Below are 19,534 nucleotides of genomic sequence, written 5' to 3' on the forward strand. Positions count from 1 at the left end.
GGTTAAGCGTCCGACTTTCCGACTTTCGCTTAGGTCATGATCTCGCGGTTCGTGGGTTCGAGCCCCGCGTCGGGCTCTGTGCTGACTGCCAGCTCGGAGCCTGGAGCCTGTTTCAGTCTGTGACTCCCTCTCTCTCTGACACTCCCCTGCTCACGCTGTCTCTCTCTCCTAGAAATAAATAAAACATTAAAAAAAAAAAAAGAGTCTCTTATGGTTTGCTTCCCTCCCTCTCTGTTTGTAACTACTTTCCCCCCCTTCCCTTCCCCTATGGTCCTCTGTTAAGTTTCTCGTTTCACATATGAGTGAAAACATATGGTATCTGTCCTTCTCTTCCTGACTTATTTCGCTTAGAACGACACCCTCAAGTTCATCCACGTTGCTACAAATGGCCAGATTCCATTCTTTCTCATTGCCACGTAGTATTTCATTGTATATATAAACCACACCTTCTTGATCCATTCATCAGTTGATGGACATTTAGGCTCTTTCTGTAATTTGGCTATTCTTGAAACTGCCACACTAAACATTGGGGTCCATGTGCCCCTATGCATCAGCACCCCCTGTATCCCTTGGGTAAATTCCTAGCAGTGCTATTGCTGGTCCTAGGGGAGTTCTATTGTTAATTTTTTTGGGAACCTCCACACTGTTTTCCGGAGCAGCTGCACCAGTTTGTACTCCCACCAACAGTGCAAGAGGGTTTCCACTTCTCAACATCCTTATCAGCATCTGTAGTTTCCTGGTTTGTTCATTTGAGCCACTCTGACTGTCATGAGGTGGTATCTCAATGTGGTTTTGATTTGTATTTCCCTGATGAGGAGGGATGCTGAGCATCGTTTCATGTGTCTGTTGGCCATCTGGATGTCCTCTTTGGAGAAGTGTCTGTTCCTGTCTTCTGCCCATTTCTTCACTGGATTATTTGTTTTTCAGCTGCAAACTTCCAGTTATGAGTAAGTCCTGGGGAATCTAACGTACAGAAGGGTGACTACAGTTAACAATATGGTATTATGTACTTGAAAGTTGCTAAGAGAGTAGATATCAAACGTTCCTACCAAACACAAACACACACACAGTAAGTATGTGATATAATGGAGGTGTTTGGTGGTAATCATGTTGTAATATATATGTAGATCAGGTCAGCGTAAATACAGAGACGAAACTTATGGTTACCAGAGGGAAGGGAGTTGGGGGCATGGGCAAAATGGGTGAAGGGGAAAGGGAAAGGGAGATACAGGCTTGCGATTATGGAGTGAGTATGTCACCGGAATACAAGGCACAGCACAGGAATACAATCAACAATATTGTAATAGCAATGTAATAGAGCAGGTGGAAGCTATGCTGAGATGGGCACAGCATAACCGAGAGAGCTGTGGCATCGCTGTGTTATACACCTGACACTAACGTCACATTTTGTGTCAACTACACTCAAATTAAAAAACTAATAAACATTTTTTTAATACATCAGGTCAACAGGTTATACACTTTACGCTTACACAATGTAATATGTCAATCACGTCCCAATCAATCAGTCAACAAAAATAAGTAAAAACGAGCGAGGCGCTGACATAACACAACACGGTGAACCTTGGAAACTTTATGCCAAGTGAAAGAAACCAGATGCAAAACATGGCCTATCATACAATTCATCTGTAGAGAACTTCCAAGGCAGTCAAACCTAGAGAGACACAAGATGTATATCCCAGGGCCGGAGGTAGAAATGGGATAAACTGAGGTGGCTAGGTGGCAGGGTGAAACAGATGAAAGAGATTAAGAGCACACTTTATCATGTTGAGCACTGAGAAATGTATAGAACTGTTGAATCACTATACTGTACACCTGATACCAATATAACGCTGTTAATTATACTGGGATTAAAATGAGTGAATGATTTTTTGACGGAATAAACAGTAAAAAGGATTTTGAGGTTTTAATGAGATCTTATGTAGAATGTACTTTAAAAAAAATTTTTATTTAAACTCTAGTTAGTTAACATGTGATGTAATATTGGTTTCAAGAGTAGAATTCAGTGATTCATCACTTACATACAACACCCAGTGCTCATGGTTGCATAAATTGGTAAATTTACCCGAAATCATTGAATCACGTATATGTATAACTTTTTCTAGGAAGCGTTTTCTGACTCCACCAGCTGCCCCTGCCTTATTCTAAATCAGGAATCAGCAAACACCTTTTCTAAAGGCTGAATACTAACCTGCAAGACACTTGGTCTCCTTTGCAACCACTCAGTTCTGCTGTTCGAGGAAAAAGCAACTGTAGAAGACGCATAAGTGAGTGGACGTGGCTGTGTTCCAATTAAATTTTGCATATGAACACTGGGTTTTGAATTTCAAATCATTTCCTGGGTTACAAAATACTAATTTTCCTTTTTTTTTTTTTTTCAAGCACTGGGTCTTATATGGAAACCAACTTGACAATAAACTACTTATTAAAAAATTTTTAAAAAAGAAAAAATGTATAAATCATTCTTAGTCTTCCAGGGATATAAAAACCATGTGTTTAAGGATTCAATAATCCTATCTTATGGACTGTATTCCAAGAAGCTGAAGGTATAATAGCTTGAGAGCAAAGAAATGCTAAGGTGGGGGTGGCTGGAAATGGCTTTACTAGAAAATAGTGAATGCTGGGTTCATGGTCTCCCTTTGTGGCTCTAGCAGATGGTGATGATAGGTAGGTAGGTAGGTAGACAGACAGACATAGAGAGATGGGTGGGTGGATGGATGGATGGATGGGTGGGTTGGTGGGTGGATGGGTAGATTGATACATACATACATACATACATACATACATACATACATACATAGAAGGATGAATGGATAGATAGAAGGATGAATGGATGGATGCATCCCTGGGTGGATAATACATACATATATACATAAATGATGAATGAATGGATAGACAAGAGATGATAATGAAGTTTGATAGATAGAGATGAATGTTGACACAGATATATGATAGATACACATGATGCGTTTGTGTGTGTGTGTGTGTGTGTGTGTGTGTGTAGAGAGAGAGAGAGAGAGACAGAAGATGATAGATGATGGATCGATTGATTTGAATACTTTCCTCTACTGTCAGAGAAAGGAAATCCTGTCTAACCATTTTTTACTTTGCACACATGCACACACCCACACAAGCTCAGCCTCTCCTTGCTTATGACACCAGCCTCCACTCAGTAACTCAAGTAAAATCTGGGGGTTGTCCATCCTTATCTCCCTCTCTTATCAGCCCCAGAACCAACCATTTATTAAATCTGTGTTTTTTAGGGACGCCTGGGTGGCTCAGGCAGTTAAGCTCTGACTTTTTAATTTCAGCTCAGGTCATGATCTCATAGTTCATGAGATGGACACGCAGGGCTCTGCACTGACAGCAAAGAGCCTGCTTGGGATTCTTTCTATCCCTCTCTCTCTCTCTGCCCCTCCCCAACTTGTGTGCACACACACAATCTTTCTCTCAAAATTAATAAATAAAACTTTCTTTAAAATCTATAGTTTTTAAATAGCATCAGTGAAAGCTATCACTATTTTTATTTGTTGAAGTATAATTAACTTACAGTGTTATATTAGTTCCAGGTGTACAATACAATTATTCAATAATTCTATACATTAGTCAGTACTCACCATGATAAGTGTGCTTTTTTTTTTTTTATTTCTAGGAGAGAGAGAGACAGCGTGAGCAGGGGAGGGTCAGAGAAAGAGGGAGTCACAGACTGAAACAGGCTCCAGGCTCTGAGCTGGCAGTCAGCACAGAGCCCGACGCGGGGCTCGAACCCACGAACCGCGAGATCATGACCTAAGCGAAAGTCGGACGCTTAACCGACTAAGCCACCCAGGCGCCCCATGATAAGTGTGCTTTTAATCCCCTTTATCTACTTCACACATCCTGCCATCCACCTCCCCTCTGGCAACCATCCAATTGTTCTCTGTATTTAAGAATCTATTTTTTTATTATTTTTTCCTTATTTGCTCATTTTTTTAATGTTTATTTATTCTGAGAGAGAGAGAGAGCTAGTGCGGGCAAGGGAGGGACAGAGAGAGAATCTGAAGCAGGCTCCAGGCTCCAAGCTGTTAGCACAGAGCCTGATGTGGGGCTCGAACACATGAACCATGAGATCATAACCTGAACTGAAATTGGACACTTAACTGACTGAACCACCCAGGCGCCCCATTTGGTGTTTTTTTTTTTTATTCCACATATGAGTGAAACCATACAGTATTTGTCTTTCTCTGACTGACCCATTTAACTTACCATAATGCTCTCTAGCTCCACCCATGTTGTTGCAAATGACAAGATCTCATTCTTTTTTGTGACTGGGTTATTTTTCCATTGGACATATATACCATATCTTCTTTATCCATTTGTCTGTAAGTGGATACTTGAACTGTTTCCATAATTTGCCTATTGTAAATAATGCTGCAATAAACATAGAGTTCAACACATGTCCTTGAATTAGTGTTTTTATTTTCTTTGGGTAAATACCCAGCAGTGAAATTACTGGATCACATGGTAATTCTATTTTTTAATAATTTTTAAAGTTTATTTATTTTTAAATAGTTTATTGTCAAATTGGTTTCCATACAACACCAAGTGCTCATCCCCACAAGTGCCCTCCTCCATGCCCATCACCCCCCTTCCCCTCCCCCCATACCCATCAGTCCTCTGTTTGTTCTCAGCATTCAAGAGACTCTCATGGTTTGCCTCCCTCCCTCTCTCCCCCCACCCCGTTTTCCCCCTTCTTCTCCCCCACGGTCCTCCATTAAGTTTGAGAGACAGAGAGAGACAGATCATGAACAGGGGAGGGGCAGAGAGAGAGGGACACACAGAATCGGAAGCAGGCTCCAGGCTCTGAGCTGTCAGCACAGAGCCTGACGCAGAGCTCAAACTCACAAACTGTGAGATTATGACCTGAGCTGAAGTCGGATGCTCAACCAACTGAGCCACCCAGGCGCCCCTGGTAATTCCATTTTTAATTTTTTTGTGGAAACTTCATACTGTTTTCCAGAGTGGCTGCTCCAGTCTACATTCCCACCAACAGTGCATGAGTGTTCCTTTTCCTCCACATCCTCATCAACACTTGTTGTTTCTTGTGTTTTTTATTTTAGCCATTCTGACACATATGAGGTGGTATCTCATTGTGGTTTTCATTTGTATATCCCTGATGATGAGTGGTGTTGAGCATCATTTCATGTGCCTGTCTACCATCTGAATATCTTCTTTGGAAAAATGCCTGCTCATACCTTCTGCCCATTTTTTACTGGATTCTTTGTTTTTTGGGTGTTGAGTTTACTAAGTTCTTTATAGATTTTGGATACTAACCCCTAATCAGATATGTTGTTTGCAAATATTTTCTCCCATTCAGTAGGTTGTCTTTTTGTTTTATTGATTTTTTCCTTTGCTGTGTGAAAGCTTTTTATCTTGATGAAGTCCAAATAGTTTTTTTGTTTGTTTGTTTGTTTCCCTTGCCTCAGGAAACATATCTAGAAACATGTTACTATAGCCAATGTCAAGCAAACTACTGCCTATGTTTTCTTCTAGAAGTTTTATGGTTTCAGGTCTCACATTTAGGTATTTCATCCATTTTGAATTTATTTTTGTGTGTGTTGTAAAAAATAGTGGTCCAGTTTCGTTCTTTTGCATGTTGCTGTCCAGTTTTCCCAATGTCGTTTGTTTAAGAAACTGTCTTTTTCCCATTGAATATCCTTGTCTCCTTTGTCAGAGATTAATTGACCATGAAAGCATGGGTATATCTCTGGGCTCTCTATCCTGTTCCAATTATCTGTGTGTCTATTTCTGTACCAATATAATACTGTTTTTACTATTATAGCTTTGTATTATATCTTGAAATCTGGGATTGTGGTACCTCCAGTTTTGTTCTTCTTTTTCAATATTGCTTTTGCTATTTGGGGCCTTTTGTCATCCCATATAAATTTTAGGATTATTCATCCTGGTTCTTTGAAAACTGTTGTTGGTATTTTTTTTAAATGTTTTATTTATTTCTAGGAGAGAGAGAGACAGCATGAGCAGGGGAGGGTTAGAGAGAGAGGGAGACACAGAATCCGAAGCAGGCTCCAGGCTCCGAGCTGTCAGCACAGAACCCGACGCGGGGCTCGAACCCAAGAACCGCGAGATCATGACCTAAGCGAAAGTCGGACGCTTAACCGACTAAGCCACCCAGGCGCCCCTGTTGTTGGTATTTTGATAGGGATTTCATTGAATCTGTAGACTGCTTTGGATAGTATGGACATTTTAATAATATTTCTTCCAATCCATGAGCATGGAATATCTTTCCATTTGTTTGTGTCATAAAATCTATCACTATTGATTCATTTAATTTTTAAAAAATTTTTAATTTTTCCGCCCTTCTTCTCCCCCTTGTTCCTCCGTCAAGTTCCTCCTAATCCTCCTATACGTGCAAACATATGATATTTGTCCTTCTCTGCCTGACTTATTTCGCTCAGCATAACACCCTCAAGGTCCATCCATGTTGCTACACATGGCCAAATTTCATTGTTTCTCATTGCCATGTAGTATTCCATGGTATAGATAAACCACATCTTCTTGATCCATTCATCTGTTGATGGACACTTAGGCTCTTTCCATGTTTTAGCTATTGTGGAGAGTGCTGCTATGAACATTGGGGTACATGTGCTCCTATGCCTCAGCATTTCTGTATCCCTTGGGTAAATTCCTAGCAGTGCTATTGCTGGGTCATAAGGGAGTTCTATTGTTAGTTTCCTGAGGAACCTCCACACTGTTTTCCAGAGGGGCTGTACCAGTTTACATTCCCACCAACAGTGTAGGAGGGTGCCCGTTTCTCCACATCCTCGCCAGCATCTAGAGTTCTCTGATTTGCTCATTTTAGCCACTCTGACTGGCGTGAGGTGGAAATGGTGGGGGAAAGGGAGAGAGGCAAACCATGAGAGACTCTTGAATGCTGACAAAAACTGAGGACTGATGGGTGTGGGGGGGAGGGGGGATGGGCATGGAGGAGGGCACTTTGGGGATGAGCACTGAGTGTTATGTAGAAACTAATTCCTGGAGCCTGTTTCAGTCTGTGACTCCCTCTCTCTCTGACCCTCCCCTGCTCACGCTGTCTCTCTGTCTCTCTCCTAGAAATAAATAAAAATATTTAAAAAAAAAAAAAAGAAACTAATTTGACAATAAACTATTTGTAAAAAAAAAAAAAGAAACTAATTTGACAATAAACTATTTGTAAAAAAAAAAAGAAAAAAAATAAAAGATACTTTTTAAAAATATTTAAAAAATAAAAAAAAATTTTTTTAATTTTTTTTATTTATTTCTGAGAGAGAGAGAGACAGCATGAGCAGGGGAGGGTCAGAGAGAGAGGGAGATACAGAGTCTGAAGCAACTTCAGGCTCTGAACCAGATGTCAGCACAGATCCCGACGTTCATGGGTTCAAACCCATGAATTGTGAGATCATGACCTGAGCCAAAGTCGGACACTTAACTAAGCCACCCAGGTGCCCCTGATTCATTTCAAATGATGGACATGGAGGAAGGCACTTGTGGGGATGAGCACTGGGTGTTATATGGAAACCAACTTGACCATAAACTATTTAAAAAAATAAATGAGTATTTGATAACAGTGTAAAGTTTCAGAGTGATTCAGAGGGCTGATGAATGAGGCTTAAGCCTCATTCCCTAAATCCTCCCACAGGCCAGATCCCACAGGTTACTGCTGTTTCTACCACAGACCACAATGTGTTCCAGCTTCTGCTGCCATGATACCCACAACAGGAGCCTTGTTTCACTGCAATCACTCACCTCAGCAGTGCCAGAATCAGCACCCTGCAGCCACGAGAGGCCTGGGTACTCCATGTCAAAGCCAGCTTATCTGTCCATGCCCAGAACAATGGATCTCATGGGACAGAGGCTGGGGGAGAACTACCTAGCATTTTCCATTCCTGTGGGGGGAAAAGCCATCACCACACCCCAGGAAGAATGCAAAAGTGGACTTGAATGAACATGAAAGGGGTTTCAGATGCTGGTAAGTATAAATAAACCAGAGATGTGGGAGATCACCATGAAGGGATGTATGTCTTCCATGTATCTCTTATATTGCTCCTGCCTTGTCTCAGTTTCCAGGACCACCTCCCTTTTTTATTAAAAAAGAGACTTGACCAAGTTTCCAGTTGACTTTGAAGCCAAGGCTTATGAGCCATTTAATGTCATAAATCAGTGGTTTACCTGACAGGTTATCAAAGTAAGAGATTATTCGGCTATGAAAGAATTGGACATCAGTGAGTGGATAAAAGGTACCCTCTACCTGAGAAGAGATCACACATGTCTAGTTGTCTGAAGAGTATTAGCATCATGTCAAGTGAAACCATGATTTTGTCGTTGTCATATTTGGAAAGAAGTATGGTTATAAAGTGTGCATTTGGAAACCAAGGTGATAGGGAGAAGACTGGTAGATTTGCACTAGGTCAATTAGCTAAGGTCAACTAGCTAAGCATGAATGAAGTTTCCTTAGATTTTCTTCCCTCTGTGGTTCTGGGTCAGGGATGACAAATTTGCACAAGACATAGAAGGTGGAAGTGACCCTCAGGTGGTGAGTGCAGGAAGAGCAATGTCTGTCATGTTGCAGCCCACAGATGTTTTATGGGATCTGCTGGCTCACCCATGAGTGTGAGGCCACCTCCATGCCCACTAGCACCTGCACCAGCACTATTGAAGGTGTAGAGTAAAGAGCACCGTGCATGATTGAGGTTGGAGGCGGTGATAAACGGATTGACACTTCTTGAGGGTTCCATTGTGCCCATAATCTGCCACACACCACATCCGGCTTTTCCTGCCAACACCCAATCTGGCTGACCTTCAGTAGCATTACAGTAACCACCAGATGCATCTGCAACCACAACTACATACGTTCTAATCCTTGTCCTAAAGCCTGTGTCTCACATCTCTCTCGGTAGTTCTGATGTTCTGATGATACCTTAACTGGAAAAGGCTTAGGTCCACTGTATTATCACGGGGATAATTACAAAACTGGGAGCAATAATCCAAGCTACCACCATTTTTGTGAGGACTACATGCAGACCTGCTCCATGTAATCTACTTGTCTAGAATGAAATGAAATCTCGTAAAAGGTTGGTTATAAATTATTTTAGGGTTTTTTTTTTTTTGCAAAGGTAGCATCATGGAGGTATAATAGAAGAAGATTTTAAATCACCTTTATATGTTTATCCAGGAAAAAAAGATGGCCTAGCTATTCAAGGAGGTTCAGCCAGTGAGAACGCTCGAGAACAAAGGTGTAACTTAACCTAATGTAAGTATCTTGTTTAGGTTTAAAATCAACACCCACGGATAGATCAGTGTTGACGTTGTGTTGGGAATAGAGGCAGAAGCAGAGTGTGAAGGGAAATAATAATTATGCTGCTGCCTCTCTAGCAAGTTCTTTTTGGGACCATTTACATATCTTGTGATTGTAGCAAGGGCCATGAGTTCATGGTATCTCAGAGCAGGGCTTGGACTGGAAATTATTTCTTTCCTGTTCTTTATTTTGTGATTTTCTTGCCCCTTGGATTATATAGAAATATTAAAATGCTGATATAGGATTTGGGAAGGGGAAATAAGTATCAGATTAGACTGAGGGTAGTTCTAAGGTCAGGTGATTAATGTCTTCGTGATGTCAGGTAATTCTGCAAGTCTCCTCTCCACCAAGGAGAAAGAAAGAGAATATGGATTGCCTTTGCTCCCTGTTGGGAGTGGGTCACTCTCACACTTCCTGGGGGTCTGTGTCACTTGCCAGAGAAGTCTGTTCCTCATAAGAGCAGCAGTGCTGAAGCCAGGGGGTCTCTGGGATGTAGGAGCATGTCTGGTTCTTCCCATCCTACTCTATCTTGGTGACTCTGGGGCAGAGAAGGGTCAGGGTACAAATGAAGTCTACGGGAGTGAACGAAAATAAACTCACCCCTTTGTGTCTTCTGTCAGGAAGATGTTTGCCAACATCTCATCTCATCTGAGGAACGTGGGGGAATGTTTATCTTTAAACAGGAATGTATAATAGTACCTTTCTTCTACTTACTGTTTAAGTCCATTACAAGTAGTAACTCACTTAGAATACTTTTCTCCTGGGGTGCCTGGGTGGTTCCATCCGTTGAGCATCCAATTTCGGTTTGGGTCATAATCTCACGGTTCTTGAGTTGGAGCCCCACATGGTCCCACTGCTGTCAAAGCAGAGCCCTCTTCAGATCCTCTATCCGCCCCCCCCCCACTCTGCCCTTCCCCAGCTCATGCTCTCTCTCTCTCAAAAATAAATAATAAAAGGGGCACCTGGGTGACACAGTCAGTTAAGTGTCTGACTCTTGATCTTGGCTCAGGTCATGCTCTCACAGTTCCTGAGTTCCAGCCCTACATCAGACTGTGTGCTGATGGCGCAGAGCCTGCTTGGGATTCTGTCTCTCCTTCTCTCTGCTGCTCCTCCACAAAGTAAATAAATAAACTTTGAATGAATGAATGAATGAATACTCTTCTCCTAAGAGGCAGGTGCTGTTGTTATCCCCATCTTACAAATAAGGAAACTGAGGCACAGACGTTAGGTAACTCAGCTGACTTTAGAAGGGTTCAGAGAGATGAATGTCCCTCTGTGTACCGTGACCTGGAAAGCAGCTCATGGGTTGACTCATATCTGAGGGTTCAAGACTTACCTCCTCTTACTAAGGGACTCTTGATAGATGTATATCAAGAAGCCCAGAGAAGTAACCAAATGCTGAGAGATCAACTCTCTCATTCCCTTTACTCTCCTCCTTTTAAAACCATAGGTCACTTTCCTGTCCTTGGGTCTAGATCTAACCCATATGATGACCACTAGCTGCTTGTGGCTATTAAACATCAGAAATGTGCATGATCTAAACTGAAATGTGCCATACACACATCTGGTGTGAAATGCATACCAGATTCCAGAGCCTTAGAACAAAATGTGGAATGTGAAATATCCCAATTATTTTATCCCAGTAGCCAATTACATTGACTACATGTTGAAACAATATTTTGGATATATTAGAAATTTTTTTCTTCTTTCATAGTTTGTTGTCAAGTTGGATTCCATATAACACCCAGTGCTCATCCCCACAAGTGCCCTCCTCCACGCCCATCACCCACTTCCCCCCATCCCCACCCCCATCAGCCCTCAGTTTGTTCTCAGCATTCAAAAGTCTCTCATGGTTTGCCTCCCTGCCTCTCCCCTCTATTTTTCCCCTTCTTCTCCCTCACCGTCCTCCATTAAGTTCCTCCTAATCCTCGTATACGTGCAAACATATGGTATCTGTCTTTCTCTGACTTATTTCACTCAGCATAACACCCTCAAGTTCCATCCACGTTGCTACAAATTAATATTGCAAAATTTTAATTTTAAATATTGTAAAAATTAATTTTACCTGTTTTTTTCTCTTTTTTATTTAAATAAATGTTAATGTTTTGCTTATATCGAGAGAGAGACAGAGTGTGAGCAGGGAAGGGGTAGAAAGAGATGGAGACAGAATCTGAAGCAGGCTCCAGGCTCTGAGCTGTCAGCACAAGCCAGACGTGGAGCTCGAACCCACAAACCGCGAGATCATGACCTGAGCCAAAGCTGGATGCTTAACTGACTGAGCCACCCAGATGCCCCAGTTCTTTTTCCTTTTTTAATGTGTCTCTTAGAAAATTTAAAATTAACACATGGCTTATATTGCATGTGTATTGTATTATTTTATTGTATTAAAATATTTTAGTGTAGGGGAACCTGGGTGGCTCAGTCTGTTAAGCGTCCAACTTCGGCTCAGGTCATGATCTCGCGGTTCATGGGTTCGAGCCCCGCATCGGGCTCTGTGCTACAGCTCGCTCAGAGCCTGGAGCTTGTTTCGGATTCTGTATCTCCCTCTCTCTCTGACCCTCCCCTGCTCGCGCTGTCTCTGACTCTCAAAAATAAATAAAAAAAACATTTTAAAAATATTTTAGTGTATTCTGTTTGACATATAATATATTATATTGGTCTGGAGACTTTTCAGGTTTGAGCAGAGATGAAAAAGTGAAATGTAGACATATATTTGTTCTAAAACACAAAAACTTTGATCTCCAAAATTTTGAAGTCATGTTTACATAGCTACAAAAATTAATGTTGTCGGTGTAAAAATGATGAACCTGATTATTGACGTACCTCTTGTATTTAATGTGTCACTTATATTTAACATGAAATGTGGATAGATTTTTAAATATCTGATATTACAGAGAGGGGCGGTCATTCACAGCTGAAGGCTCTGAGCAAGTCTTCTCAAGATTGGCTGCAATTACAATCACCTGGGATCTTTAAAGAGGCCTGAAGTCTGGGCAGTCCGGATCTGATTTACAAATCAGAATCTCTGGGAACTTGATACTTTGAAATGATGCCCCAGGAAGACAAGTTCTGCATACGGGCAAAGTTGCGGACCTCTGGTCTAGAAGAAGGTGACGCTCACACTGAGGAAGTGGTCACTTCTCAGTAACTATGGTGGATGCAGGAAGTTCTCTGCAACGGGATTGGGTCCCAAGGTCCAATCACAGAGCTCGAAGCAGAAACAGAAACTCTTTTAATGGGAGGCTTTCTGTACCTACAGCTCTGGCAGTTGTAGAGGAGTTCCTGATGTTGGAGAGGTGAGTAACACTCCTGCCTCCCTACTTTATTCCACTGCTACATTGCTACAATAAAAATTCCTCCTCCCTTTCTTTGAAAGTTTGGGATGTCACCCCTTTGAAGGGTTATTGAGATTTCAAGTGAAACTCCTCTTTGTGCAAAAGTTTCTCTCTCCTGGGTTGAGTTTCTACAAGTAGCGTTCTACACCCATGTCCTCGAGAATCTCATGCATATTTTTATTCATTGCACTCTAGCTGCTTTTACTGTTCTCCTGAGATTGCTCTTAAGACCTTGTCTGCTAATGCAAAGAATATCGTTTGTTCCCTTTCTAACAAGTCTCCAAAATGTTGCTGAATCATTTTTCTTTTCCTTTTTTTTTGTTTGAGAAGCTTTTTATTTTATTTTATTTTATTTTATTTTTTTTACAAACAGTTTATTGTCAAATTAGTTTCCACATAACACCCAGTGCTCATCCCCACAAGTGCCCTCCTCCATGCCCATCCCTCCTCCCCCCCACATCCATCAGTCCTCAGTTTTTGTCAGTATTCAAGAGTCTCTCATGGTTTGCCTCTCTCCCTTTCCCCCACCATTTCCCCCCTTCTTCTCCCGGTTGGTCCTCTGTTAAGTTCCTCCTAATCCTCCTATACGTGCTGAATCATTTTTCTATTAAATAAGTCCTTCTACAAATAAAATGAACACTAATTAAAGACAGGGAAATCAAGAGGAGCAACAAGAGTTCGCCATTGCATTGCAGTATAAATAAAACTGCAGAATTTTGGGGTATATATATCCTATTTCCATGTAAGATTTTCTTCGTTGCTGTAATTGTAAACAATATTGCAAATTTAAGTTTTCTCTTTTCCACTGTAATTATACAGAGAGTGTTGCATAGCGATCATCAGCCTTGAAAACCCATCAGGTGTTGACACACTTTGCTTTATCTGTTGGCTTAAGAGAATTCTTCTGTATTTAACCAGTTGACTTTACTCTTCTGCCTTGTCCTTATTTTTTCTGTGTAATCACTGGTAACTTTAGAGTGGCGTCTACTTGAATCAATTAGCAGAGAAATTGAAATCACAGGTTCTGGGATAAGACTGGTTTGAGTAGAATATTGGCTTCAACACTTAACAGCTGGGTGAGAACTGGCCATCCCTCAACCTCTGTAAACTTCCATTCTCCACATTTTAAAGGATCGTCTTTACACAATGACCCCACCCAACTCTTTCAAAGGGGCTAAATTACATGTTGAACACCTGACCTGACTAGCATATAAATGGCACTTGGGAGGGGCACATCGCCATCATCTCTTTAAAAAAAAAGAAGACACATGAAATCTGATAAATACAACCTGAAGTCAAATTTGAAGAGATCATATGGCCAAGAAGGACTCTCCAAACTAAGGCAGGGAGGGGGAGGCGGGAATCAAGGTGTTGAGGATTTTGAGTGAGCAGTGGCTCTCTGCCTTCAGAAGGAGGAAGGGAGATGGGGAGGGAGGATAACAGTTGCCTGTTCATATGAGAAGAAACACTAGAAAAATGTCCTTTTTCCTAAGCTTGCTAAAACTTTAGGCACTCATAAATACCTTAAAATGTCAGGTGGTCTTCCCCCTTCCATTTAGGCATTTGGTTTGTTTTGAGTTAGTTTTTGTACATAACGTGTGACTATTTGTGGGAACCTTCTAGAACAGGCAAATCCATGGAGACAGGGAGCACACTGGTGGTCACCAAGGGCTGCAGGGAGGGGAGAATGGGGAGCGAGGTTTCCTTTGGGGGAGATGAAAGTGTTTGGAACTAATCCGAGGTGGTGGTTGCACACTTGAATGTATTAAATGCCACTGAACTGTTCACTGAAAATAGTTCATGGTTAATTTTATGTTACATGAATTTTACCTTAATAAAAATGAAACATATGCTTACATGGAAAAACCATTGGTCAGCGGGATTTGTTTCAAACCCAATACAAAGAGAACTATTAGGTGTGTGTTGGAGCAGGTTTGGTGTATGTGGAAGGTGGGACGAGTCTCCTGGTTTTAGAGTAAGATGTGGATGCCTGGGATTGCAGTCCGGGATGCTTCAGATGACTTTATCCCTCACACCATGGTCTAGAGCAGATGCAGGTGCTTCAGGCTAACCCCCAAAGGGCCCGACTTCCCTCTTTCATGTCTACTGCAACTTCCTGATTGCATGTACCTTCTCCACATGCCTGGCAGGGTCGGGAGACAAAAGTCAAAGGTACTCAGCTGTTTCCGCCACCTTTATATCAAGACAAAAAATAACATTCTCAAAAGCCCAGCCAGAAATAGTTAAGCTGACCTCCTGGGCCAGCAATGTCCCATGGCCACCCTTTGCTGAAATGTGGTTTTATAAATGGAGTTGGTGACTAATTAAAAAGCAGGCAGAGTGGGTGTGCACCTCAGGAACACAGTGGAGGGGCTGTTCTTGACCATAACCCTAGACCCAACCCCTTCCTCACTGGGAAGGGCATATGGGAATGTAAGCAGCTGGAAGTGGAAGGAACCCAGCTCAGATGGGTGCCCCTTTTCGGGGTGTTTTTTGGTTCCTCATGCCCTCTTCTTCTCCCTCCCTCAATGTCCAGAAACCACTGATTTCTCTTAAAAGATGGAATTCAGTTCCCTACAACTGTATCCAAATCAACCAACCATCCAGGCAGGGTGACTGAAACCTGAACTCTGGAGCAATTGATAATACTAGTTCAGAGTTCATGTGGTCATGTGACCTTGAATGGTCTATCTGACATCTCTGGTGCCTCAGTATCAATATTTGAAATAGGGAGAATATAACACTGGGGAATATTGTAAGGATTAAATGAGCCAAGTCTAAAGGGCAAATTGCAGTGCGTGGCACCTTGCAGGGACTACCAAGGTGTGACCGGAACCCGCCACCCTCAGGATGAATTCAGAATCCTAAGTCAGGCACTGACAAAGACTGTCTTCTTGACTGAACCGGAGTCAGCATCCTAGGTGCTCTTTTCCATTGGAGCTCATCCTTGGGCTCTCTCCTTGGCTCACTTAGTCCAGCTTGAGCCAGAATCCTGTTGAGTTAGCTTAGCAAAAAAAAATCCCCCACCCTTGGTATCGAATCAAATTCCTCCTCTCCCAGGTGACCTCTGCTCACCCTGGTCTGCCTTAGCAGGAATATTTGTGAATGGATCTAGCAAGAGTGCTTGTGGCCTTGATGTTTCCTCTTGGTGACTGTCTACCCACCAACTCCACCTCCTTGGATCTGCCCACTTGTCCTTGTTGTGTTCGGAGCTGAGCTCCATCTCTGTCCTCTGGCTACAAAAACCCAGCTGTAGCTGCCTATCTCCAGGAAAGCCTCCTTTACCATCTTCATGCACCATGAATACATTTCCCTTACCAGCTTCTTGTGTGGCTCTTCATCCTCCCCACACAACAAGAGAAAGTGCTTCTGAATATAGGACAGATTGTGTGGCATCCCTGCTGGACTGTACCTGGAATCAAATTATAAAGATCCTAATTTACCATGCCGCTGCCTTCATGATCAGAGGTCTGACCCTGATCGGGTATGAGTTTTCTCCTGTGTTCATCTGCTACACCAAGTGTGTTCCTATATTCTTTGACTCCAACCTGCTGAACTCCACACAGCCTGAGCTTTAATTCTCCTTGTTCACTCTGCTTAGAATTGGTCCCCCACAAAATTCCCATACCTGGCAGCTCCTTGTCTTCACGTTCTTGACTGACCTATTTCTCTGAGAAAATGTCCGTGCTAACATCATGCAAAATCCCCTTCATTCTACTTCTCTATGTCATCCTGTATTCATAGTTTTATGTCCCTTGTTTCTGTTTGAATTTATCTGTGAAATGTCTGCTTCTCCCATGCCATGTATGTGTACCCAAAATTGAATATAAGCCCCAAGTGGGCAGGGTTCTTACCCTTCTTTATAGTGGTCCCTTCAGTTTTAAAATTGTTCCCAGCACCCAGTGGGAGCTTTTATTTGAATAAATTAATCCTCAAACCCACTTAATGAGGCAGGGGATGGCATACCTGTTTTCCAAGTAGAATTTGGTTGTAGGACCCTTGGCTCAAATGCTTGACTGTTCAATGAATAGAATTTCAAATCCAGGTCTGTTGAAATCAGGAAATCACTCTTTTAAAGCAATGGTAAATTGATAAGGTGTACCACTCAACTGCTTGGTGAACCTCTGTTAAGATGCTTTCAAACTCAAGACCCTGCTATAGTCAAAGTCTATGACATTCATTGAACAATTGAGCATTTGAGCCAAGGGTTCTAGAGAGGTGAAGTCTGTAGCTCTCATTAGTTCATTTGTCCACCAAATTTACTAAAAACTAAGAGGTGGTTTGCTAGGTCTGGAAGATCCATCAGCATGAACTTCCTACCTACCCTCAGGGATTTGCACACTCTCAAAAGGGTCCCAGATTCTAAAAATGTGAACCACTGTGTCCAGTCAAATACTAAGGGAATTTGGTGTGAATCTGACCTTTTGGGTAGTTTGTTCTTAAAGCAGTAGGTTGGGCAGTGAGAATTCCCCAGTCCCCGACACAGAGGCAACTGGAGTTTGATGCAGGAATACCAATTCGAGCTCTTTCATTTTTTCCCTTGATTCCTCTTTAATGCCCAAAGCTTGGATCTCTCATGTGGGACAAGATGGTACCTTCTGCACAGCCGGGTTTCAACCTGGAGTCCCTTCTGGAACAGCTCAGCCAGGAAGAGTTGAGGGAGTTCAAGCGTCTGCTGAGGGCCCTTTCCCTGCAAGATGAATTACAGCACATCCCTCTGACAGAGGTAGAGGAAGCCGATGGGAAGAAGCTGGCAGACATTCTCAACAACCGCTGCCCCAGCCATTGGGTAGAGACAGTGACCATTCAGGTCTTTGACAAGATGAACCGAACAGATCTGTCTGAGAAAGCAAAGGATGAGCTCAGGGGTAAGTAGAAACGAGTCCACACTGTGTCATGGGAGGAAGAGTAGTAGCCTCTGAGGTTTCAGATGCACAAGAGTGACATTGAGCCTTGGAGAAGCTACCTGTCCTGAACCCAAATGCTAGACCTTCATTAAGTCTGGTGGTATCTTTCTTTCTAGCTCTTTCTACTCTGTCCAAGTATTGTATAGCTCCCTTGGCCACCTCACTCTGCATCCCTCACTCTGCTGTTCCTTAAAGTATATTCATGATCCCATTCTTTCATACACCCTCCAAGTTGTTAAATTATTATACACCCTCTGTTTCATTTTCAGTTCCCACTTATGGTGTTTGCTTCCATACACTCTGATGCACACTCCATATGCAAACCCCTACATTCCCTTGGACTAGCAGCCCTAATAGCATTTGAGGCTGGGTGAGGAAACCTCCTTTGCAGGGTATTTAGCAACATCCTTGGAGTCTCAGTGATAGCATTTCAGCACCTCTACCCATTAGATGCCAGCAGCACACTCCCCTCACGTGTGACAACCAAAAAGGTCTCTAGACACTGGCAAATGTCCCCTGAGTGGAGAAGCATGTTTTAGTGGCTGTCAACTTTCTCTGTTATGGGCAATGTCCTCAGGAGCTCTAAATATACTGATGTCCAGAGCTTACTACTAGAGACCATTATTTAGGTGTGGGGTTCTTGGAAGCTTCCCAGGTAACGCCTGTGTGTGCCCAGGGTTTTATAATGTCATCCAGAGCTCTGCTGCCTAACAGAGCAGCCACATGGGGTTAGCACACACTTGGTATGTGGCTGGTTCAATTCAGGTGTGCTACAAGGCTAAAATACACATGGGCTTTTAACTCCAAAGTTTAATGTACTATCTCATGAACAACTCTTACAGACTACACATCGAAGTGTTAACATCTTACATACAGTTACATAAAAATTATGAAAATCATCTGTACTTCTTTACAGCTTTCATAACGTAGCTACTAGAAAAATATGAAATCATTTTTCTCTCTTGCTTTTTAGCAAGGGTATTCAATATCGTTCTTCCTATCCTATGATTTTCTTTTCCTTTTAAAAAAAATGGCTGGTTCTATTCCAGCCAGGGATCCGTTTTTCCCTTTAATGTTCCATATCTTCAGTAGTTAGGTGAGAGTTTTCACCCCTAGCTGGCCTCTGAAGATGACAAATTTGGAAATAGCTGGAAGAAACTCAGAGTTGTATACCTACAAGGGTTTGGCTCTGCAAAGTGCAGTTTCTCCCACTTCCTCCTCTCTTAGAATTAGCTTTTGAAGTTCCTTCTGGGAAATAAATTCCCATCATTAGGTAAGTTACCTCATTTACAGTCTTTTTTAATGAGATTCTGGAATTCAGGAGCTTGTCTTAAATAGACAAGCTGTGCTGAGCACTAAGGATGCGAAGAAAGACAAACCCTCGGGGCGCCTGGGTGGCTTAGTCGGTTAAGCGTCCGACTTTCGCTTAGGTCATGATCTCGCGGTTCGTGGGTTCGGGCCCCGCGTCGGGCTCTGTGCTGACTGCCAGCTCAGAGCCTGGAGCCTGTTTCAGAGTCTGTATCTCCCTCTCTCTCTGACGCTCCCCTGCTCACTCTGTCTCTCTCTGTCTCTCCTTCCTAGAAACAAATAAAACATTAAAAAAATTAAAAAAAAAAAAAAGACAAACCCTCTTCTCTGCTGCTATCCAGGTGGGTGAAGAGTTAAGATATGGGGAACGGAACTCAAAAAAAGCAGTATTTACAGCAGAAATCAGTAAATAACACACAGATGCTGGAAAGAGTGAGCTTTTCCTTGGAATCTGGACCAGCTGGATTTTAGACGGACCTACAGCAAGGGCTGGCCAATCTTGGCTCACAAACTGAATCTGGCCTGCCATGTGCTTTTGTGAATCTTTTTTTTTCTACAAATAAGTTTATTGTCAAGTTGGTTTCCATATAACACCCAGTGCTCATCCCCACAAGTGCCCGCCTCCATGCCCATCG

General features: G+C 42.3%; 1 protein-coding gene across 1 annotated transcript in view; it reads left to right on the forward strand.

Moving 5' to 3' along the window:
- The first annotated feature begins 17,272 nt into the window (after positions 1 to 17,272).
- Positions 17,273 to 19,534, forward strand: part of NLRP2 (NLR family pyrin domain containing 2) — a 39,564-nt gene continuing 37,302 nt past the window's right edge. The window contains exon 1 of the mRNA XM_039244086.1: positions 17,273 to 17,552. Coding sequence (XP_039100017.1) covers positions 17,273 to 17,552 — 280 coding nt within the window. The remainder of the gene's footprint in view (positions 17,553 to 19,534) is intronic.

This window comes from Hyaena hyaena, unplaced genomic scaffold, assembly GCF_003009895.1.
Source record: "Hyaena hyaena isolate Hyena2069 unplaced genomic scaffold, ASM300989v1 scaffold_235, whole genome shotgun sequence".
Lineage (NCBI taxonomy): Eukaryota > Metazoa > Chordata > Mammalia > Carnivora > Hyaenidae > Hyaena > Hyaena hyaena.